The sequence below is a fragment of the Saccopteryx bilineata genome, chromosome 1 (genome assembly GCF_036850765.1).
Source record: "Saccopteryx bilineata isolate mSacBil1 chromosome 1, mSacBil1_pri_phased_curated, whole genome shotgun sequence".
Lineage (NCBI taxonomy): Eukaryota > Metazoa > Chordata > Mammalia > Chiroptera > Emballonuridae > Saccopteryx > Saccopteryx bilineata.
In genome coordinates, this window is record NC_089490.1 from 112606844 (window position 1) to 112632130 (window position 25287).

General features: G+C 42.7%; 1 protein-coding gene across 1 annotated transcript; it reads left to right on the forward strand.

Annotated features, from left to right (window-relative positions):
• Positions 1-18773: 18773 nt before the first annotated feature.
• On the forward strand, positions 18774-23784 carry CDKN1B (cyclin dependent kinase inhibitor 1B). The gene is made up of 3 exons (XM_066264444.1): positions 18774-19745; positions 20263-20392; positions 22457-23784. Exons 1-2 carry the CDS (start codon positions 19271-19273, stop codon positions 20382-20384), a joined length of 597 nt encoding a protein of 198 aa, XP_066120541.1. The 5' UTR covers positions 18774-19270; the 3' UTR covers positions 20385-20392; positions 22457-23784.
• Positions 23785-25287: the final 1503 nt, after the last annotated feature.

The following is a 25287-nucleotide window of genomic DNA, read 5'->3' on the forward strand; positions in this document are numbered from 1 at the left end:
TTACTTGAGAACCATAAAAGTTATCATGCTAATAAAAAATACTAATATAGTTAAATCTTCAAAGGCATTTTTACTCAACATCACAGTCATCCTTTGGAGCTATACTGTCTACTATGGTAGCCACTAGTCATTTGTAACTATTGAACATTTAAATGTGCTGATCCAAATTGAGATGTGCTGCAAGCATGAAACATACTTAGTATGAAAAAAAGAAAGAATGTAAAATATCTTATTAATAGTTTTCATATTGATTACACATTGAAACATTTCACCTGTTTTTATTTATTTATTTATTTTTAAATGTGGCTACTGGAACACTTTAATTGAATATATGGTTCATATTTTTATTAAACAGTGCTGCTTTAGAACCTTTAACACTGGAACATGTGCTTCCTCTTTGGACATATAGATTTTTGAGGGCTTCTAATTAAAAGCAGTTTTATCAAAATTAAAAATCTGGACCTGGCCAGTTGGCTCAGTGGTTGAACATTGGCCTGGCGTGCAGGAGTCCCGGGTTTGATTCCCGGCCAGGGCACACAGGAGAAGCGCCCATCTACTTCTCCACCCCTCCCCCTCTCCTTCCTCTCTGTCTCTCTCTTCCCCTCCCGCAGCCAAGGCTCCATTGGAGCAAAGATGGCCCGGGCGCTGAGGATGGCTCTGTGGCCTCTGCCTCAGGCACTAGAATGGCTCTGGTTGCAACAAAGCAATGACCCAGATGGGGAGAGCATCGCCCCCTGGTGGGCATGCCGGGTGGATCCTGGTCGGGCGCATGCGGGAGTCTGTCTGATTAGACATTTCCAGCTTCAGAAAAATACAAAAAAAAAAAAAAAAAAAAAAGAAAAGAAAAAGAAAAAAAAATCTGATCCAGAAATAGCCTTCTTTTTCAATCAGTTCCCCCACCTCACTACACACACAAGCATGAACATTCACAGACACAAAAATGATTTCACATCTTCATTTACATTGCAGCTTTACCATATAATGCTGTGAAAAGTTTAAAGTTTCATGAAGCCGCTAAAGACTATTTGCATTAAAGGAAGGCATTTCTGAAGAATTATTTTTATAAGATCTTTATATTGCTAAGGTTTTCTAATAATTGTAAGAAGGCTCGCCCCTGTTTGCTCAAAATGTAAATGTGCTGAGAAAAATAATGAACAAATGTAATTTCTGAATTATTTTGATATTATTTCCCCATTTTCCAATTGCATGTGAGTAAATAATGACATTATCCAGCATATAAAGCTTCTACTGGCCCTGGCCGGTTGGCTCAACGGTAGAGCGTCGGCCTGGCATGTGGGGGACCTGGGTTCGATTCCTGGCCAGGGCACACAGGAGAAGCGCCCATTTGCTTCTCCACACACACCCCCCTTCCTCTCTGTCTATCTCTTCCCCTCCTGCAGCCAAGGCTCCATTGGAGCAAAGATGGCCCGAGCACTGGGGATGGCTCCTTGGCCTCTGCCCCAGGCGCTAAAGTGGCTCTGGTCGGCAAAGCAACGCCCTGGAGGGGCAGAGCATCGCCCCCTGGTGGGCAGAGCATAGCCCCTGGTGGGCGTGCCAGGTGGACCCCGGTGGGGCGCATGCGGGAGTCTGTCTGACTGTCTCTCCCCGTTTCCAGCTTCAGAAAAATACAAAAAAAAAAAAAAAAAAAAAAAAAAAAGCTTCTACTATGGAAGTTAGGAATACCAGTAAAAGGGAGACACAATTCCAATCCTATGTTTTTAAAGATTTTTTGTATATGATTATGGGCTATGTTGGATAGTGTCAGTGAACAATAACAGGGAATAATTTAGTAAATTGTCTCACTTGATTAACTCAACTACCCCCTTCTCCTCATTAAAATTGAGCTCTTAAGACTCATTTCAGCCCTGGCCGGTTGGCTCAGTGGTAGAGCGTCGGCCTGGCGTGCAGGAGTCCCGGGTTCGATTCTCGACCAGAGCACACAGGAGAAGCGCCCATCTGCTTCTCCACCCCTCCCCCTCTCCTTCCTCTCTGTCCCTCTCTTCCCTCATCTCCCGCAGCAGATGCTCCATTGGAGCAAAAGATGGCCTGGGCGCTGGGGATGGCTCCTTGGCCTCTGCTCCAGGCGCTAGAGTGGCTCTGGTTGCGACAGAGCGACGCCCGGGATGGGCAGAGCACCGCCCCCTGGTGGGTGTGCCGGGTGGATCCCGGTCAGGCGCATGCGGGAGTCTGACTACCTCCCCGTTTCCAGCTTCAGAAAAATACAAAAAAAAAAAAAAAAAGACTCATTTCAAAAGCAACCTCTTTCTTTAAAATTTTATTGGGGTGACATTGCTTAACATAATTATACAAGTTTCATGTGCCCAATTCTACAACACATCTCTGTACACCATATTGTATGTTCACCTCCCACCTCCATCACCATTTATCACCCCTAAGCCCTCCTTGCCACCCTCACCCCCACTCCTGCAATCTCCTCACTGTTGTTAGTGTCCATGAGGGGTTTATATTTTGCCTTTTTTGCTCTATTCTTCCTCCTACACCCAACCTGCCCCCCACTCAACACCCTCCCACCCGACAGCCATTGGCCTCCTCAAAAGTAATCTCTTTAGTCATGCCTTTTCTGACCTCTAGAATCTTCATAGCACTTTTCTTATACCATCTTTTTATAGTAAACATATTTGGCCTTGTATTAATGTTACTGTCTCTTTGTTTTATTTTTATAAATAGAATAAAGCCCTCCCCCTGAAGACAGTGATTGTATTCTATTCACTTTTCAAAATACCTCTGGTGACTGGCCTTAGGATTCATACAAATTAGGCACATTTAAATGCTTGTTGTATTTAACTGTGCTGTATCTACTCTAAAGTTACTTAAATAATAGAATGTTTCTAAAATTAAGGTATGAGATGGTATTTGACTAAAATCTGTAGTGCTTAAAAAATATACAACACAATGCTCTGTGTAGAATAATATTAGAAAATCAGACTAAACAGGTACTGGTGGATTATTAAGAAAAATATTTTAAGTGACTGACTAAACCCATAATAAATATAGACCTATAATAAAAATCTAGATCCATATAGTGATGACTCATAATTTGAAAGACTGGTTTTCTGGGTCTCCCTCCTCCCTCACTTGCTCAGTGCCTTTCCTCTTTCCTTCTCGGTTTTAAATTCCTTAAACTCTGTTTAAAATTCCTTTTCTTTATTTCTTTCTTTTGATAAATGCTGTAAACAAAAGATCAGTAAAGGATGTCTATCTAACTTTTTTTTTTTTCTTTTCTGAAGCTGGAAACTGGGAGAGACAGTCGGACAGACTCCCGCATGCGCCCGACCAGGATCCACCCGGCACGCCCACCAGGGGGCGATGCTCTGCCCTTCCGGGGCGTCGCTCTGCCGACCAGAGCCACTCTAGCGCCTGGGGCCGAGGCCAAGGAGGCGTCCCCAGCGCCCGGGCCATCTTTGCTCCAAAGGAGCCTTAGCTGTGGGAGGGGAAGAGAGAGACAGAGAGAAAGGAGAGGGGGAGGTGTGGAGAAGCAGATGGGAGCTTCTCCTGTGTGCCCTGGCCGGAAATCGAACCCGGGACTTCTGCACACCAGGCCGACGCTCTACCACTGAGCCAACCGGCTAGGGCTCTATCTAACTTTTAAGTCTAAAACATCAAAACAACATTTAAAATCCTGAGAAGCCAGTATTCATGTTTAGTAATGGTCATGATGAGCTTAGTAATTATTAACCCTGTCTAAATACTAAGTAATTATGTATTTCTTAGTCCCAGTAATCAAGGCACTCAAGAATGATGATTTAGCTCGACCAGGCGTTGGCGCAGTGGATAGAGCATTGGACTGAGATTCAGAGGACCCAGGTTTGAAACCCTGAGGTAGCTGCCTTGAGCCTGAGGTCACTGGCTTGAGCAAGGGGTCACTTGCTCAGCTGTAGCCTCCTGGTCAAGGCACATATGAGAAAGCAATCAATGGACAAGCAATCAATGAACAACTAAGATGCCGCTACGGGGAACTGACGCTTCTCATCTCTCTCCCTTCCTGTCTGTCTGTCCCTCTCTGTCCCTTTCTCTGTCTCTGTAAAAAAAAAAAAAAGATGATTTAATTCTAATCTGGTTTTTTCTCTTGGGTCTACAGTAAATTGACACAATTTTCATGTTGACTGGTAAACTGGACTTTTATAGAAGAGCTCTATTAGAATGACAGAAGCAAAAGAGAACCTACAATTTAAATTTAAGCAATCAGTATACAGTTTTCCTACATTTTTTATTATTTATGTCCATCCTTGTATCATTTTCCTATGCCTTTCTCACTAGCTGGGAGGCCCTCAAATACTTATTTATATATATTTGACTCCAGCATCAATAGAATGTCTGACACATTGTAGGTAATCAAGAGATAGATGAGTAAACTTTGTTGATCACATGTTTCATGTGAGCTTGGTTGGGATTAAATATGTGCTTATATTGGCTATGAAGAGTATCTATTACATAATTTGAACCATTCTATGATTGAGAGGTAGTTGAGTAAGGTGTTGGTTGTAAGAAACAGTATCAGTTGTTACCTCAAGTAAGGTGTGAAATATGTGTGTTATGTGTTCATATGTGTGGCAGGAATCTTAGCCATACTACCAAGTCCTTAGAACATGGAAAGCTAAATAATGGGTTCTTGAAAGGGTCACAAGTAAATAGGAATTGAAAGTTTATTTGGCATGTTGGGAGTTCTAGATACCTTTGCATGGAAGTCCATGGTCTACGATTCCAAGCACAAAGTGACTCTTGCCGGTCTCTGTATCTGTCTATTCTGTTTTGAACCTCTGGTTCTTACCATACTCCCCCATTCTAATTCTTGAGTAAGAATGTAAAATTGGATTAGTTAGTAACCATCTTTTTTCTTTTGGGCAGAGCTGTCTGTACCGGGCCCCTCAGAAATCACAGCTCTTGGTCAAGAGCACATGCCATGCATGGTATGGGGGTGAGACACTTTCTTTTAAAAGGGGCTGTAGACTTAATGGGTTCCATGACTGTCATGACTGTCATGTCTAGGACCCCTAACAGAATCCAGTGGTGGCTATCTCTTTGATCTTCACCGGAATGTATGTATTTGCCAATATTTATTGGTTGCGACCAACTTTGCCTTATTTTGTTTAGAGGATTAAAATTGGCCTCATTAGAGAATACAAAAAGAGTTTAAGACTGTAGATTTAAATCTGAAGTCAAGGTGAATATGTCATAGAGGCAGTGTATATTTTGTGTGTGGGAGGTTATATTTCTGAAAGAACTAGGTGCAGTAGAAAAGGATCAGGTTTAAGGTGTCATCTTGACTTTGCACCTACTTGTGAGTGACCATAGATAAGTCACCTTTTATCTCAGCTTCTACTTCCTCACTGTTTAAGGGTTCTAATACTTTCCTTGACTGCATAGACATTTGTTAAAACGCTCTGCTATGATAAAATAAATGTTAAGTTAATATTATTATGTGAGTAATGTATGAAAATGACCTGATATATTTAATAGGTAGATTCCATGCAAATTTTGAGATCAATTAAATTTGGTAAGGATTAAAACTCTTGTGTATATATTTGGAAAAGTAGATTATGAATATTGTTGCAGTTTGGAATATTTGCAGGATTAGGGCTGACAGTTCTGGCCTTGTGCTGCCCTCCTGTGCTGTTTAAACAGCTCAGCAGGACAATTACGTTCCTGCTTCAGGAAAGCTCTATGGGAGGAATTCCATCTCCTCCCGTGGCCACAGATAGCCTAACTGTTCTGAGTGTTTCTGTTTCTTTAGTAAAGGAAGAGAAGGAAAACTACTTGATAACATTCCGGGTCAGAAATATAATCTCAGCCCTGGCTGGGTAGCTCGGTTGGTTCAAGTATTGTCCTAAAGTGCAAATGTTGCCAATTCAATTCCTGCTTAGTGCACATACAGGAACAAATAGATGTTCCCTTCTCTCTCTCTCTCTCCCTCTCTCTCTCTCTCTCTCTCTCTCTTTCTCTCTCCCCCCCACCGTCCTTCCCTCCCTCCCCTCCTTTTTTTCTAAAATCAACAAATAAATTTTAAAAAGAAGAGATACAATCCCAAATTACGGAAAAAGTCAACAAATTGCAAATTATTTTTGACACCGGAGATATAATTAGTTTACTGATATCAGAAGATCTTCAGCAGATTACTGAAATTTGGAGAAGAATAGCATAATGACAGCATCAGGAAAGGCTGTTTGTCAAAAATAAAGAGAAATGTTGTCTGACCTGTGGTGTTGCTGTGGATAAAGCTACCTGGAACGCTGGGGGTGCCAGTTCAAGGCCTGGTTTCTATGAGAAGCAACTGTGAGTTGGTGCTTTCCACCCCTCCCTTTTCCCTCTCTTTCTCTCTCTCCTCTCTCTAAATCAATAAATAAAATCTTTTTTAAAAAGAAAAAAATAAATAGAAATGTAATTTATTGCCCTTTTAATATACAAGGAATTTTTTTTTTTAATTTTATTTATTCATTTTAGAGAGGAGAGAGAAATGGAGAAAGAGAGACAGAGAGAGAAGGTGGGAAGGAGCTGGAAGCATCAACTCCCATATGTGCCTTGACCAGGCAAGCCCAGCGTTTCAAACCGGTGACCTCAGCATTTCCAGGTCGACGCTTTAGCCACTGCGCCACCACAGGCCAGGCCTATGCAAGGAATTTATAATAAAATTTTACACCGCTTATTTGGTAAATAGGACAGTTTATGATGGTGGGAACAGAAGATGCTGTTCTATAGTGATTTTCTAAGCAGAGCATTAGCCAGTTGAGATATGAAATTCACAGGCAAAGCTAAATTTGTCCTAATTCTCAGTACATTCTCCAAATGATTCCTTTCAAAGAGGATTGAGGTAATTTGTTGACATGACAATTTTTAGAAACTTATTTTTTAAAATACATTTAATAAATAATTTAAATTTATTATGTAGCCTGACCTGTGGTGGCGCAGTGGATAAAGCGTCGACCTGGAAATGCTGAGGTCGCCGGTTCGAAACCCTGGGCTTGCCTGGTCAAGGCACATGTGGGAGTTGATGCTTCCAGCTCCTACCCCCTTCTCTCTCTCTGTCTCTTTCTCCTCTCTCTCCCTCTCTGTCTCTCTCTCCTCTCTAAAAATGAATAAATAAAATAAAATAAATTAAAAACCGTGCAAGAAAATTAGGCTTTAAATTTATTATGTATTATGCAGTTATTAAATTATATAAATTTGTTTCATAAAATGAAGGATTAAATAAATTGTTAAGAAAAGCTATTGAAGGAAGCAGTGTGAAGTCACACAATGCAACATATGGAGAGGATAGTCACTTTTTTTTTTTTCATTTTTTTTTTTTTCTGAAGCTGGAAACAGGGAGAGACAGTCAGACAGACTCCCGCATGCGCCCCACCGGGATCCACCCGGCACGTCCACCATGGAGCGATGCTCTGCCCACCAGGGGGCGATGCTCTGCCCATCCTGGGCGTCGCCATGTTGCGACCAGAGCCACTCTAGCGCCTGAGGCAGAGGCCACAGAGCCATCCCCAGCGCCCGGGCCATCTTTGCTCCAATGGAGCCTTGGCTGCAGGAGGGGAAGAGAGAGACAGAGAGGAAAGCGCGGCGGAGGGGTGGAGAAGCAAATGGGCGCTTCTCCTGTGTGCCCTGGCCGGGAATCAAACCCGGGTCCTCCGTAGTCACCTTTTTAATGTGTTTCCTCTCCCTCAGCTAATGCCCAGACCTCAACCCTGGCCTGATTCTAGACTGGTTTCCTGATATTGGAACCTAGATACTCTCTGCTTCAATCAGTTGTTATGTGTGCACATTTTATTCATGGGAGTATACAGTATGAACATACATGACTCTCTTTTGGTCTATCCCTGACAGGCATTCATGTCCTCAGTCTACTAAAAACTACTCTTATCAAGATCACCAGTGACCTCCATGGCCAAATCCAGTGATTATTTCTGTCTTCAACGTACTTAACTCTATCAGAAGCATTTGAAACATCTGATCTCTTTCTCCTCCCTGAAACATTTTATTTTACTTGGTTTCTGAGACACCTCTTTCTTGGCTTTCCTCCTCTCCATCAGTGGCCCCTTTCCAGTCTTCTTTGCCTAGATACTTCTACTCTTCTTGATTCCTGCAAGTGGTAGTACCCTAAGGCTTACTCTTAGGCCTTTTCACTTCTCTGTCTCATTCCCTTGGTGATCTTATTCAGTCCAATGCCTTTAAAAATCATCTAAATGCTGAAAATCTCCAAATTTGTATCTCCAACACAAACGTCTCTTTTTTGAATTCTAGACTCATGTATACAACTGTTTACTCAACATCCCCATTTGGATGTACCTGAATATCTCAAACTTAACACATTCAAAACAAAATTTGGGCCCTGGCCGGTTGGCTCAGTGGTAGAGCATTGGCCTGGCGTGCAGAAGTCCCGGGTTCGATTCTCGGCCAGGGCACACAGGAGAAGTGCCCATCTGCTTCTCCACCCCTCCCCCTCTCCTTCCTCTCTGTCTCTTTCTTCCCCTCCCCGTAGCCGAGGCTTCACTGGAGCAAAGATGGCCTGGGCGCTGGGGATGGCTCCTTGGCCTCTGCCCCAGGCGCTAGAGTGGCTCTGGTTGCAACAGAGCACCGTCCCCTGGTGGGCAGAGTGTCGACCCCTGGTGGGTGTGCCGGGTAGATCCCGGTCGGGCGCATGCGGGAGTCTGTCTGACTATCTCTCCCCGTTTCCAACTTCAGAAAAATACAAAAAAAAAAAGTTAAAAAAATTATTTATTGATTATTTTATAAAGATTGTATTTATTGATTTTACAGAGAAAGGAGGGCATGGGGGGACAAGAAGTAGTTGCTTCACTATACCTGTTCACTGATTGCTTCTCGTATGTGCCTTGACCCAGCAAGCCCAGGGTTTCAAACCAGCAACCTCAGTGTTCTAGGTCAGCACCCTATCTACTGTGCCACTGCTGTCAGGCTATTGATTGATTTTAGAGAGAGAGGATGGGAGAGAGACAGACAGAAATATTCATCTGTTCTTATATGTGTCCTGACTGGGGGTTGAACCTACAACCTTTGTGTATCAGGACAATGCTCTAAACAACCAAGCTATCTGGCCAGGGATGTTGGCTATATCTTAAAAAAAAAACAAACATCTATTAACTCTACATTTATGTATGTATGTGATTGATCTTTAGAGCGAGAGGAAGGGAGAGAAATAAAGAGAGAGAACATTGGCTCAGTCTACTCATTCATGTTGTCATTGGTTAATTCTTGTGACCAGGGAGCGAACCTACAACCTTGGCATGTCATGATGACACTTCATTCAACTGAGCTACCCAGCCAGGGTCATCTATCCTTCTTTCTACCTAAACTGCTACCACTGTGGTCTGAGCCATCATGATCTCTTTTTGGATTACTTCAATGGTCTGCTAACTGACCTCCCTACTTCTTTCTCGCCTGTTTGAAGTATTTTTCATTCGGCAGTCAAAGTTAGCAAAGTCAGACCAAAAACTCTGCTCAAAGATTACTTATCTTGATCAGGATAAAAATCAGTCTTTACCATGGTCCCTACTTCTCTGGTTCCATCTCCTACCTCTCAGTCCCTATTTATTCTATTTCTGACCACAGAAAATAACATGGCCCATGCCCTCATTTCATTTGGGTCTCTACTCAAACATCTTTTATCAGAGAGTCCTTTCCTGTTAATATAGCATCTGCCTTCAATACTCTCTGTACACTCAACCAGTTTTTCTTTTTGGCACTTATAGCAACATGACATACTATGCTTATTTATTTGTGTATTGTGTGCCTTCCACAGTTGAATGTAAGCTCTATTCCATGAAAGCAGGAACTTTGGCTAGCTTTGTTTTCTGCTGTGTTCCCAAAGAGTTTGGCATCTGGTAGGGGCTCATTAAAAATTTAATGAATGAAAGAATTAACAAATATTCATGTGAACAATTATTCAGAGAGTGGTCAGGAGCAGAAAATGGGAAGTTTCCAGTTTGTTTTAGGGGAAAGTTTGCATAAACTGAAGATTGAAATTAGACTCAATGGAAGTTTTCTCCTTCATGTTTTTTTTTAATGTAAAGAACAGAATGTAGTTTAAAATGGTAAATTGTGGTGAATATGTTCATTGTTCCAAATTCTATATTCTTGTCACAGAAGTCCACTTATGCTTCAATCATGGAAATTAAATCATGTGTATGGTCATGAATCCAGGTTCTGCTATTTATTTCCTATGAAACCAGCAATACTGGTAAACTTGCATTTGCTTCTACATTTGACTCGAAATGAAGATTTTCCTCTAAGTAAAAATGCTGATACATTTTTTTTCTTTAAGATCTGGCCCCAGTCGATCCATTTGAAACCATTCTTTTATTATTATTATTTTTATTTATTTATTTATTTTTTTACAGAGACAGAGAGTGAGTCAGAGAGAGGGATAGATAGGGACAGACAGACAGGAACGGGGAGATGAGAAGCATCAATCATTAGTTTTTCATTGCACATTGTGACACCTTAGTTGTTCATTGATTGCTTTCTCATATGTGCCTTGACCTTCAGCGGGCCTTCAGCAGACTGAGTGACCCCTTGCTCGAGCCAGTGACCTTGGGTCCAAGCTGGTGAGCTTTTTGCTCAAGCCAGATGAGCCCACGCTCAAGCTGGCGACCTCGAGGTCTCGAACCTGGTCCTAGGCATCCCAGTCCGATGCTCTATCTACGGCGCCACCATCTGGTCAGGCTGAAACCATTCTTGAATCCAGTTTCTTTCAAAGATGCTATTTTTCTTTCCAGGAATTTGAATCTCATTTTCCCCAGGACATTCTTTGTATAAATAATAGGTGAATTATGCCAATGAAGCCTCCAACCATGTGCAAATCCACCAAGTCAGTGCATCTTCTACAAGAATCACCACAATGCACTCTGGACTCAGCTTCAGAAGAGCAGACACATGATTCCTAGTGCCTTTTCTACTCTCTTTTGTCACATTGAAACACTCAGCCTTCTCTCTCCCAGGGCTTCCTATGCAAGAGAGGATAAAATAGCATTTGTCTTACAACTGTGGTCTCATGGGAATCAAATGTGATGACACCAGAAAAGGTGCTGTAAAATATTTACTTGACTTGGGGCGGTGAATGTGCAGTGCAGTGTACGGATGATGTGACACCTGAAACCTATGTAATGTTATTAACCAATGTCACCCCCAATAAATTTGATTTAAAAAAAATTAAAAAGAAAGGAATTACAAACAGCCCTAGCCAGATAGCTTGTCCCAACACGCAGAGGTTGCTGGTTCGATCCCCGGTCGGGGCACATACAGGAACATAGCATTGTTTCTATCTCTTTCTCTGTCTCCCTTCCTCTCTAAAATCAATCAATAAAATATTTTTTAAAATTAAAAACAAATTACAAACAAAAACTAACTAAATAATAAAATATATAAAATACTGTGTTCATCAGGGATGTCTTGGGTTCAACCAACAGAAATAGAAATCCATAACAAAGTGGCTTGGAGCAAACCTGGGGAAATTGTTTTGTATGCCCAGTGCTGTTCCACAGAACTAAAGTGCAGGGAGTGGAACCTCTTGAGCCGCATGATCCAGAAACTGGGGAGTCTCTGGCTGCTAAGGGTCATCTGTCTTTGTAGAACTCCTGGTTTCTCTCCTCTGCTTGTCTTGCATGTCCTTTTCTTTCTTCTGATGCTCTACAGTCTTTATCTTCAATATCATCACATATAACTGAGATAGCTTTCTTAAAATGCCTCTTTCAATCCCAAATCTTGAGCACTTTATTAATCTCAAATTCAGAGTTTACTAATTCAAGTTTCTGAGACCTGGTTCCAAATATTCAGGAGAAAGAATTTGGCCAAATTTAGATCAGTTAAACACCTCTCTCCTCATCTTGTCAACTTCAGGAAGGGAATGGAAAGAATGTCATACAATCTGTTGTCCCTCAGCAGAAGAGCTAAGGGAGTATGGGACAGTTAAGAAACAATGACTCAGGTGTGACATAAAAGCAATGAGAACATCACATGAATCCTTATTTCCTTACTTTTTTTTTTTTTTTTTTTTTGTATTTCTTCTGAAGCTGGAAACGGGGAGAGACAGTCAGACAGACTCCCGCATGCGCCCCACCGGGATCCACCTGGCACGCCCACCAGGGGCAAAACTCTGCCCACCAGGGGGCGATGCTCTGCCCCTCCGGGGCGTCGCTCTGTCGCGACCAGAGCCACTCTAGCGCCTGGGGCAGAGGCCAAGGAGCCATCCCCAGGGCCCAGGCCATCTTTGCTCCAATGGAGCCTCAGCTGCGGGAGGGGAAGAGAGAGACAGAGAGGAAGGAGGGGGGGTGGAGAAGCAAATGGGTGCCTCTCCTATGTGCCCTGGCCGGGAATCGAACCCGGGTCCCTGCATGCCAGGCCAACGCTCTACCGCTGAGCCAACTGGCCAGGGCCTATTTCCTTACTTTTGTGATCTTTAATCTACTCAGGATCTGACCTGGCCATATGGTCAATGGCACATTTGAAAATACGAATGGGTCTCAGAGAGCCACACCAACCACAACTTCCTTTACATTGCGTGTCAGATTCATGTCTCCAATATTGTCTCTGTTGTCCTCTTAAAGAACATAACCTCTTATTTTCTTTTCTTAGGGAACCAGTTAATTTCAGGCTACATCCTATTTTAAGCCAAATTCTTAATCTTCCCTATTTCCTATCTCTCAAAAAGTTCCCTCTCTATTAGGATTACCTATGAAATGCTATAACAAATGGACCCAACATGTAATGGTTCAACAAAATAGCAGTTTATTTATTTTTTCTCAGATCAGTTCAGGGGCCCAGGTTGATAATGGTGGCACTAGTATCTTCAACATGTGGCTTCTGAGGTTGCACTAACATTTACCTTTAAAGCCCATGGGAAGGGGGCGGGAACAGTCAGAAGTGGAGGGGTCATATGACAGGTTTTCTGCACTGGGCCTGGAAGACACATACTACTTTTATTATATTCTACTGGAAAATATTTAATTACAAAGTCACATCTAACTGCAAAGGAAGCTGGAAAATTTAACTAGGCAGCTGCATGCCCAGTTATTATTCTGATACTGTTGAAGAAGGTGAGATGGATTTTGGTAGACAGCTAGTAGTCTCTTATATCCTCCCTATGTGGTACCTCTCTAATTAATGGCATTATTCTGTAAAATATCCAAGCTTGAGTCCTTAAAATTATCCTCCATCCCTCCGTCTTTCCCTAATCCCTTTAATCTGTTATGACTACCTAAGCAGTCCCATATTCATTTGTTCCTTGCTTTCCATTGCCTCCTTCACAGCACTGCTTAAGGCTATTGTATCTCTTGCTTGAGCAACTGAATCAGCCTCCAGTTATTTCCCTGTGTCAGCCCTGGAGAGGTGGATCACACCCATTCTTTATGCTTCTGTTAGGTGCCACTTGTTTTGTTTTTTTTTCTTCCTTTTTCCAAAGCTGGAAACGGGGAGATAGTCAGACAGACTCCCGTATGTGCCTGACCGGGATCCACCCGGCACGCCCACCAGGGGGCGATGCTCTGCCTATCTGGGGCGTCGCTCTGTTGCATCCAGAGCCATCCTAGCGCCTGAGACAGAGGCCACAGAGCCAACCTCAGCGCCTGGGCCATCTTTGCTCCAATGGAGACTTGGCTGCGGGAGGGGAAGAGAGAGACAGAGAGGAAGGAGAGGGGGAGGGGTGGAGAAGCAGATGGGCGCTTCTCCTGTGTGCCCTGGCTGGGAATCGAACCTGGGACTCCTGCACGCCAGGCCGACACTCTACCACTGAGCCAACCGGCCAGGGCTAGGTGCCACTTCTGAACACAAAAATCTAAGTTTCAAAGACAGCTTGAGCACCTTAACAGTTACCTCTCCACTCACCATCAAGGCTGTAAGCATCACATACAGAGCATCAGCAGCTGAGTCTTTATAGCTCAGAGGATCATACCAGACTGCCTCCTCCTACTCTGTGTTCCAAACCATCTCATCATGGTCTCGTGGCCCATGCTTCTACCATCTTGTCTCACACCAGTACTCTGCCCAGCGTTCATCTCTCTTTGGATTAACACCATAATGAGACTGTTTAACCAGCTTTTCATTCATCTGTGTCCTGACAGAGTCTCAGGGCCCAAGCTTTTTGTTCAGGAGACAAATTTGGACAGTGATCAGTTATTCTCTCCCCCAAAAGCATTGTGTGTTCCCATTGCTTATGAATAAAATATATTTCTTTTTAGCATGCCACCTATGGCCTGCCTCTGTTTGACCCTATCCCACAATGACCTCCTTTGCTGATAAATAATCTTTTTGACATTTTTCTCATTCTTCAAGGTCTGATTCATTTATTTTTCTTTATTTTTTAAAAAAGAATTTATTTATTGATTTTTTAGAGAGAGGAGAGAAAGAGAGAGAGAAAGGGGGTAAAAGAGGAGCAGGAAGCATCAACTCATTTCTTGTATGTGCCTTGACCAGGCAAGCCCAGGGTTTTGAACCAGCAATCTCAGCATTCAGGATCAACGCTCTATCCACGGCATCACCACAGGTCAGGCCAAAGTCTGACTCATATATCACCTCCTCCTTTTTCTCCCTCTTACTTTTCTTTTTCCCCACAAAGACAGAGAGAAAGAGAGTCAGAGAGAGGGATAGACAGGGACAGACAGACAGGAATGGAGAGATGAGAAGCATCAATCATAGTTTTTCATTGCAACACCTTAGTTGTTCATTGACTGCTTTCTCATATATCCCTTGACCATGGGCCTTCAGCAGACCCAGTAACCCCTTGCTCGAGCCAGCGACCTTGGGTCCAAGCTGGTGAGCTTTGCTCAAACCAGATGAGCCGCACTCAAACTGGCAACCTCGGGGTCTCGAACCTGGATCGTCCACATCCCAGTCCGACTCTCTATCTCTGCACCACCGCCTGGCCAGGCTTTCTCCCTCTTCTGTACTATGTTTTGTACCATGTTCTTCTATGTATTGCTTTCTACCTCTGCAGCTTTGGTTGTATATAATGATCTCCCTATCTACAGTGTATATACCCTAAAAAGACAGGGATTGTGACTTATCCTTTCTGTCATGCTGCTGAGAATAAAGCCTTAGGGAACACTTTACATGTGGTAAAACCATGTTATTCCACTGCTTAAGATCTCCTAATGCTCCAATGGCTTCCCGTATCATTCAGTTAATGACAGAAACCCAACATAGGCCTACATGTCTTATATAATCAAATGTTCCTGTTACCACTCTCCCCTTGCTCCTTGCTCTTCCTCCAACACATCAGACAAGATCCCACCTCAGAGCATTTGCATTTGCTGTTCCCTTTACTGGGATACTCTTTCCCCAGATATCTGCATGGCTTGCTTTCTCAATTTCTCAGGGCTTGTCTCCAAGGCCACTTTCTCAACAAGGCCTTCCCCAATCACTTTATTCACATTGGGACCCTTGCAACATTCTCTTTCCCTCTCCCCTGATTTTTGTTTCTCCAGAGCATGCGTCATCTCCTTACATAATATATACTTTCCTCATTTAGTGTGTTTCTGTCTCCCCTACTAGAATGTCTACTTCATCCTAGTTTAAATCTGTGTATCTACTTCTGTGTTCCCAGAGCCTAGGATGATGCCTGGCCTATTGAAGATTTCCAATAAATATTTGTTAAAAGAAAATAAGAATAATGAATAGAAGGTGTTCAAGAAACATTTGTTAAATTGAATAAATAGATGACTGAAATTTCCAAATTCTAAAAATATGTGGGCTGGAATTGAGGGCAAGCTGCCTCGTGAAAGGAATAAAATTGTGTACTTGTGGCGGGAGGGGCAACTGAGCCAGGCAAGTGTACCTTGCAAAGATGTTCGTTCGGGGCTGCACATATGGTGTCTTACCCATCAGGCAAGAAGGCAGAAGCATGGACAAGAAGGTAGAAGCACTACCCAGGAGAGGACTGCAGCTGGGAGGCCCACTGACCCCACCGCTTGCCCTATCACCCCATTTGGACACGGTCTATCTACCACACAGGTGTTTTAAGTTATTTTGGTCTTTGCCTCTCCCCCTGAACTTGTAAAGGACACAGGAATTCTGGGTGGCTTCTGTGACACCTTTCAGCTTTAACTAGGAAATTACCAGAAGTAAAAATGACAAAGAAAAAAAAAAATTCACCTATGATTAGATTTGGGGTCTTGTGTGTGTGCGTGGGGGAACTTTCTGTCTTGTGCAGGGGGGAACTTTCTGTCTTCTACCCAGGCTCCGCCTTTATACTGTTTATGTCAAATGTTTCTCCCAATCCTTACTCTTCTGCAACCGCCTACTTGCCACAAGAGGACAGCGCTGTGATCTCAGCCTTCCCTCTTCCCTCCAGGACCCATAGTATTTTATTTTTTTCACGCTTTGCCGCTACTACAGCAGACGTCTGCCTTCTTTTTATTTGTTGTACAGATCTCTGGTGCCTTGACTGTAAACAAAACACTTCATAGCAATGTCGATGTAAGCGCAGCTTTTCTGCAGGCTGCCAGGCGTCTTAAGGTGGCATGGCTGTGACTTGTTTACTCTTCAATATTAGCAAAACAGCAAAAATAGTGATCCTATATGTTAACTGAAGAAAGATTCAATGTGTATAGAGAATAGAAGAATTACTTTTCTACTTTTATGTAGGATATTGAGTCCACAAATGAAATGAAACTAGCAAGGTATAATATTAGAGTATTTCTATTTACATGAATGTAGTAGTTTGTGTATTAATGCATGTGAATATATGCTTGTATATAATATAGAACTCATGTGTAGTCTAGCAATTATTTTAAAATCTTGACAATGATCTAATTTAAGGGGTGAGGTATAAATTGTGGTACTGAGGCCTATTCTAACTGCTCTGTCCTTCTCCCAGTCTTCTCCAATCTAAGAAATTAAGTGAGGTATTAAATGTAGGAAAATAAAGATGAGACCACCTACTTTGATCCCAGGTGAAATATTTTCTGTCAGGTAGGAAGTACATATCTTTGAAACCACTTCCTTCGCTGTTCCTTGGGTGGAATCTGCATTTTAGTTGAACTAGTGGATTGTGATACCAAATGCCAGTGACAGCTGCATTTAAATATCAGTGACCACAGGCCACATCAAGGAAATATCTGCAGGCAGTCCAGGACATGAGGAGCCATTTTGAATCACTTGTAAGAGAGAAGGACCTGCAGATCTCAGCACAGGCGACGCCAGACAAAAACTTGAACCAGGTGGGGCCATCAGGTAGGAGAGAAACAAAATGAGCCAGCCTAAGAAAGGAGACCTATGTGTGATCCTGGTTCTGCTACCCACTGGATATGTTTCTCTGGACAGTAATCTTGAGTCTCAGTGGCAAAAAGAGAGGGGTGAACCACAGGATTACCAAGGTCTCTCTGAGCTCTAACATTGTGGTGCATATGAGGTGAAACAGACACAGAGAGTGGACAAACAACATGTGGTTAAGAAAAGTTAAAAATCAAACACATCTGTGGCATAAGTGCATAAGAAAACATTGCTGCTGTGGACTATTAGAATTGAAGATTAGTTTCCAGTACAATGTATTAACTTTGGCTAAAACCAAGATATGTATGTAGGGGGGGTTGTGGGGGTGGCAGTTGAAGACCAGTTGAGATCTAAGATGTAACAGCCCTGCCCATGCTGTTTAAGATCATTTTCACCCTTCAACTACTGCCCTCTAAAAGCACCACTTGCATCTAAATCTTGTTCTGGGTGGGAGAAGTGAATCTGGAGAGAAAGGTGGAAGAAGGAAAGAGATCCTGTAGTTGGTGGTGCGAGAAGTGAATCTGGAGAGAAAGGAAAGAGCTCCTGCAGTTGGGACTGGGTAGAAGAAACTGCTACAAATCGGGAAAGAACTTTAAAATACAAAGAGGAGACGAGTTCCCACAAGCAGCCCATGTCAATTGCCTTAACGGTGCCTGGAAGCAAGAACCTGGGCCAGGGGTGTAACCTCACTTTTGAAAACTAAATGTGTCTGAGGCAGCTACAAAGTTTATTAGGAACTTGGGAGACCAGTCGAGTTTTTCATCTTGAAATCTTATTTTTATTGAGGGAGAGCTTGGGTTCAGAATAGTCACTATTATAAATGCCGCGCCTACTTCATCCAGGCTAACATGTAGAAAGACAGTTCGCCTTAGCTGCTTCCCTAAACTCCCTCTGTCTTCCCTAGAATAGCTGAGAGTCCCCTAGGCTAAGGGTGAGCTAATCACTGCTCACTTCCAGCTATGGCACCCAGGCAGGGGGCTCCTCTCCCTTCAATCCAACCCCGCCCCCCGCCTCCCCCGTAGTGTTAGCTGTTGGAGCAGTGGAGGAGAGCCCAGCTGCGGGCAGAGCCCCCAACGTCTGCCGCCGACCCCCAGCTGCCCGTAGTGTGGTGCAAACAAGATCGCCACCAACGCGCACAAGCTGCCAGCAACCTTCGAGATTATCTGGTCCAGCCCTCATTTCCCCGGAGAGGAACAGGAGACCGGGACTCCGGGGCCGCCGCGCGCCCGCCAGCGCAGCGTAGGGACTAGAACCCAAGGCCCCGCCGTCCCGGCTCCTCCCCACCCTCCCGGCCGTTTGGCTAGTTTGTTTGTCTTATTTTTAATTTCTCCGAGGCCAGCCGGAGCAGGTTTTTTGGCAGCAGAACACCTCCAACAATCACGCGACCAGCCAATCTCCGAGCCGCGCTCTCGGATTCGGCGCTTTCGGGGAGGCGGGGAGGCGGCGGGATCGCGCCGGGGCCACCTTAAGGCCGCGCTCGCCAGCCTCGGCTGGGCGGCTCCCGGCGCCGCGACCAATGGATCTCCTCCTCTGTTTAAATAGACTTGCGGTGTCAATCATTTTCTTCTTCGTCAGCCTCCCTTCCACCGCCATATTGGGCAACTAAGAAAAGGGGGCTCGTCTTTTCGGGGTGTTTTGTCCCCCTCCCCTCTCCCAACTTTCTCGCCCCTTCGCGACTCTGACGCCGACAAGGTTTGGAGAGCCGCTCGGCTCGCGGAGCCCGCCGGCTCGCACCAGCCTGGACTTGGACTGTCTCTGCCACCCCCGCCTCTAGCCTCTCCCCTCCCCTCCCCGCCCTCGCGCTCGCCAGTACACTTGATCCGCGGAGACTTTGGGCTGCCTGGCTCGGGCTTCCCCTCACCCCCTCCCCAGACCCAGCGCGCTCCTGACGCTAGCCAGTTACTTGTTGGGGTTTGTTTCTCTTGGCTCCCAGGGCAATCGCAGGGCTTATAAGAGCGGTTCGGGCTGGGTCGGGGCGTTTTGTTTTGTTCGGTTTTGTTTTCCGAGAGCGCGGGAGAGGCGGTCGTAAAGAACTGGGAGGAAGATGTCAAACGTGCGAGTATCTAACGGGAGCCCGAGCCTGGAGAGGATGGACGCCAGGCAGGCGGAGTACCCCAAGCCCTCCGCCTGCAGAAACCTCTTCGGCCCGGTGAATCACGAAGAGTTAACCCGGGACTTGGAGAAGCACTGCCGAGACATGGAAGAGGCGAGCCAGCGCAAGTGGAATTTTGATTTTCAGAATCACAGGCCCCTGGAGGGCAAATACGAGTGGCAGGAGGTGGAAAAGGGCAACTTGCCCGAGTTTTACTACAGACCCCCGCGGCCACCTAAAGGCGCCTGCAAGGTGCCCGTACAGGAGAGCCAGGATGTCAGCGGGAATCGCCAGGTGGTGCCTTTAATTGGGTCTCAGGCAAACTCAGAGGACACACACTTGGTAGACCAAAAGACTGATGCATCGGACAGCCAGACGGGCTTAGCGGAGCCGTGCGCTGGGACAAGGAAGCGATCTTCAACAGATGGTAATGACCCTCTCAAAACCATAAAATGTTTGTCTAGGGCACTGCCTTGCCTCCTTGCGGGGCTTAACCCATCAGCTTTTCCCCCTCAGCATCTGACGTAGCTTCTTGGGAGCGAACTTTCATAATCTTAGGTTTTGAGTGCTGACTGCTTGCTTGTCTTTGAATATGATTTGTAAATCAGAAGCCTGAGATTGTATTATCTGATAATTTTATTAACCGAAAACATCGCAGATCCTCCCGTCTAGCCGGCGGTAGGTATGTGGCAACGATGGGATGTTTATCGACGGCTTCCCTCTACGCTTTGGAGAGGGAGCTTTGGGGCGTAGCAAACACCGTCTGTTATGTGAAAACAACCTCATTCTCTGCTCTTAAAGGCCACTTGGAATGATGGGTCCAGGATTGTGGGTGGAGGTGGCAGGTTTTACATACCAGATTATCGAGCCAACTTCTGCCAGCCATTGTTTTTTTCTAATAAAGATTGTGTGTGTTCTTTTTAAAAATTCTTTCTTGTCCTTAGATGCCTCTTCTCAAAACAAAAGAGCCAACAGAACAGAAGAAAATGTTTCAGATGGTTCCCCGAACGCTGGTTCAGTGGAGCAGACACCCAAGAAGCCAGGCCTCAGAAGACGTCAAACGTAAACTGTTCGGTGGGTTGATTACTAGGAACAAATAACTGACCCGAATTGGGCTGTGGGAACTGAGCTTTCAAACCCCATGATACCCAATCTTAGTGGTTGCCAGCAGATTAGAGCTAGTGGGTTTTTGTTTTGTTTATACTTCGTGAAGTTAAAAAAGTAGGAATGGGGAAGGCTTGGAATCATTGTAGCAATACTGTAGTTCTTCTCTACAGTTTCCATTCCTGAGGTCATTTTCCTTTGAAACATGAAATGACTAGAGCAAGTATCCTTTGGGTAGGAAGGTCCCAGTTCCCTGTGCGTCCCACCAAAACAAGTTGGGAACAATAGGTTCTTTCCTTATTCAAACAAGACCAGCGTATGCCTCAGAACCACTTCATAAGAATTAATTTCCCAGAGGTTTCAAGTTGAGTCAATAACATATTCTGGGCCATACATGGGAAAATGGCAAATAAATGATTAAATTTAAATTTTGAGAGAAATGTTAGGTACAAATGGCTCATATTTGGTTAATCAAACCGTTAGAAATGCAAAAAGAGAGGTGTTCTTTTATCTTTATTGTTTTCATAAACTGTCACTTTCCCTGTTTTCTGATAAGTTTCATGGCCAGAGAAGGAAGCTTCATATTTGAAAAAACAAAATAGAAAGTTTAAAAAAAATACGAAGGTTCCTACAGAAGTTCTGATAACACTGAAGTTGCAAAGCAGAAGTTAAATGAACTCTGCCAGAGTAAGCAATCCAGGAACACGTCATCATGTGTATGCTAATCATGTTATAACAGGATGATTTGGATATTTGTAGGGGAATTGGATAGTAGGTATCAGGGCTGGCAAGGGTGGGTCCACCCTGAGAAAAGGAAGTGGGGATTTTTCCATCTACTAAAATCTGATCAACATAAATAGCTAATTTGAATAACTTGAGCTCCCAACTTAATGTGGATTGGCTATTCATAACGACCAAAATACATATATTAATAGTTTGTATACTTATAGACTGTGACCTCTTCTCCTCCCCCCCCCAAACACGCTCATAGTCTAGCATATAAAAAGATCTTAATAGATGTTGGCACTAACTTTTTAAATCCTCATTTATAATATTTAAAAAATAAGTTAAATAACATAGGGATTAAGGTGGGATTCAAGAGTGTTGTGTTTTTAAATCATAATATCACATATGTCTTTACATACATATGATTTTTCAGAGCTTATACAAATCTGCACTATAGAACCTCTGTATTGCAGCTGTATATGAAGTTGGAAAATTGGATAAAAAAATGTTCTGACACAAATTTACTACCTGGAGCTATTGTTTGTGATTTGTGGCCTCGCTCATTAGATGAGCCACAGTAAATCAGACCTACTGGATTTTGACCTGGTCCCATTCTGACACAGAGAGCTATTTATTAGTAAATATTGCTAGTTCAGAGAATACTAGAAATAGTAGTAAGGCCCTATTCAGTAGCATTCATGTGTATATTCTGTACATGACTAAATGAAAAAAAAGGTGTTAATAGAGTTTTCTTGAAGATTCTTTATAAGTTATCTTTTTCATTGTTTTTCAAAAATTAGAAAATTTTTGCTACTCTTAATTGTTACAGTTTCTTAATTTTCCTGTGTGTTCTTTCTCATCATCTTTGACTCTGATTCTCTCTAGACCAGTTTCTCAACCTCTGCACTATTTACATTTTGGGCTAAATAATTCTGTTTTGGGAGGTTGTCCTGTGCATTATAGCATGTTTGGCAGCATCCCTGGCCTCTCTCATTAAATGCCATTAGCACCCCACTGCCCCCAATGGGACAACCTAAAATGTCTCTAAACATTGCTAAATGTCCCTTGAGGGACAAAATTGCTGAGAACCACTGCTGTAGATAAAAGTACACAACAGAAAGGACAGCAAAAGTCCATCGAAGGAAACATTGAGTAGAGATGACTATAGTTATCAACGTTTAGGACACACTTTCTTTTCCATCACTCAGGTAACTCCCAAGTAAGACAGTGACAAAAGAATTCCTGTACTTTATTGGTAATGTTATTCCAGTGCTTTTTTCCTAATTCTTTCCTTTGTTTCTCTTGCAGAATTGAGAGTATGTTTCCTTGTTTATCAGATACATCACTGCTTGATGAAGCAAGGAAGATACGAATTAAGATTTTTAAATACATATCGCTGACTCCATGGAATGGATGTCCTGTATAAGCACTGAAAAGAAACAACACAATAACACTAAAATTTTAGGCACTCTTAAGTGATCTGCCTCTAAAAGCATTGGATGTAGCATTGTGCAATTAGGTTTTTCCTTATTTGCTTCATTGTACTACCTGTGTATATAGTTTTTACCTTTTATGTAGCACATAAACTTTGGGGAAGGGAGGGGTGGGAAGGGTGGGACTGAGGAATTGGAGTAGGGGTATGAAGAGCTTGCTTTGATTTAGAGCAAGGAGAAAAATATTTTACTTGCATGAAGAGAAGCAGCTTAGATAAAGGGGGGGTTGAGTTATTTTCTTTAAAGATGTAATGTCCCTTTCAGTAAAAACTGATATTTCATTTTAAAAACCATACAAATCTGAACACTGACTAGACAACTGTTATTTATTTTTACATGAAGCCGTTTTTCATTTGGGAGCTCTTATGTTATGTAGCAGCAAATGGCTTTTAAAAACAACAAAATATTGTCCTCCTCAGTGCTCCCTTCCAGGCCCCCTTAAAATTGGAATTTACCAGTTAATTATTCAACTGTTAGGTAATCACTTCAAGTAATTCTGGGCAAAAATATGGGCAGAAAAATGGGGGGAGTTCTGAATGCTCAGAATCGACCATCTAATTTGAATAAGATTTGTTGAGAAATTTTCTTTTCACTTTGGGCTATGTAGACAGAATAATTCTAAGTCCTTGGGTTTTTTTTTTTTTAAAAGATCTGTAACTTTACATAAAAAAATAATGAAATGATTTTAAAATTAAAGCTTCTTATTCTATTTGTTAATTTGCCCAAAGGAAAGTGGTGTTTTAAGAGGAAAGTGTGTATAAAAAAAGTGTGCATGGTATAAGTGAAATGGATACTACATCTTTAAACAGTATTTTTACATTGCCTGTGTGTTTGAAACAAAACCATTTGAAGTGTACCTGTGTACATAACTCTGTAAAGACACTGAAAAATTATACTAACTTATTTATGTTTAAAAAAAGATTTTTTTTTTAATCTAGACAATATACAAGCCAAAGTGGCATGTTCTGTGCATTTGTATATGCTGTATTGGGTAGAATAGATTTTTCCCCCCTTCTTCTGTTAAATAATATGGCTGTGCTTAAAAGGTTGCATACTGAGCCAAGTATAATTTTTTGTAATGTGTGAAAAGATGGCAATTATTGTTACATATCAAACAATCAATAAAGAAAACTTCCATAGCTATTCATTGAGTTGAAGTGTATGTAATGTGGTTTACTAAGCTTGAGGTATTTGACCTGGCATTCTAGTCATAGTCACAAATACAGTAAGAAGTGGCAAATATCTAGATGATTCAGGCCCACAACTCAAATGTTTATATGGGTCCGAATTGTAGTAGTCACTATTTTCCACTTAGTTCTGTGTGGGTGGAGAAAGCTTTAGAAATATAAAGTGGAAGAGCCACATTTTCATATAAATAAGATTGTCAAAGTCTCCATTAGCTCAAATATTTATGTCTTCTAGGATATGAATGTGTCAGAACCAAAAATTCTTATATAAGTGTACACTGGTCACACATTTGCAAGATTGAAAATGAAAGTAACATTGGTGACTTCTCTAAATTCTCTATTTACACATACGAAGTGTGAGGAATTAGAGCAATTGTTCAGACCATCTAATCTACACATTTTGTCCAAAATATTCAGATCTATAGATCCTTTAGAAATAGGTGTGCATTCTACACTAATTTAGATAAAACAAGTATTCTTTAAATTAAACCAGTCCTCAACACAAATTCCTGTGTTTCTAAATTGCCTGGTACTCTACATAATCAAAAACTGGTTAAACACAGAATCTGAGGGTTTTGGGTCCCCATATTCACATAGCATAAAAAGATTTTTTACTTAAATTTTAAAAAATGACATTTTAAAGTAAGATTTACTGAAATAATTCTGTAATTTTACATTCTCTTAAAAAATGAGGTTAAAGTGTAAAAGTAAATTATTTTTTCTAGCAATCTGCAAATAATAGCAAAAAATCTGAACTTGAGTTAAATTGTTTCCCTCAGATAGTTACATTTACATTTTTGCACCTCCAAAATGGTTCTAAACAAGATGGTTTCAGCTTATTTTGACCCGAAGTTGCTTTTATTTATTTAAGTAGGGTTGACTCGACAACTGCTAGGAAGGAAAAAGTCGGTCCTTTGCTGGCTGGGCTACATTTTCCAAGTAGGTATTATTTTAATTAAAGACTGAAAGGTGTTTTTGTGATTCTATTCAAAACACGCATGCAGGGTGTTTTTCAGGAATACACAGAAAGCAACAAAAAAAGTGCAAAACGGGGAGTAAGGAGTGGAGGAAGAATCAGGAAATAAATAAAATTAAAGTTTCTCCAAGAAAGGGAGAAAAATTCTCTTAATTGTTGCATGTACCCCAGTTTCCTTTCCTAAAGAGGCATTTTAATGTGAATTTTGGAGATTGCGTTTCAGAAGTGCTGGGCCAGGAAGCACTGGATGCTCGCCGTGCTAGGCTCTTCCACAGGAACGCAGTCCTCGAGTCGCCGGGGAGGTCCATTACACGTCTGTGTCAAGTCTCCAAATGCGCCTTCGCGATTCGGGGTGTCCACTCCACGGTGCAGGACTGCGTCGCCCGCCGCGGTAGTCCCTCTGAGGGGATCAGGCCACCGGCGCCAGTCACCTCACTCTGCTACTCTGGCCACTGCGTCGTCTCTCCAAACTGCTCCGCAGCC

What these genes read in the sequence shown, in the direction of transcription:
- CDKN1B (XM_066264444.1), top strand. Translation starts at nt 19,271, where the DNA reads ATGTCAAACGTGCGAGTATCTAACGGGAGCCCGAGCCTGGAGAGGATG. An exon ending in GAAGCGATCTTCAACAGATG is followed by an intron (nt 19,746 to 20,262) that starts GTAATGACCCTC and finishes TCTTGTCCTTAG; the next exon opens with ATGCCTCTTCTCAAAACAAA.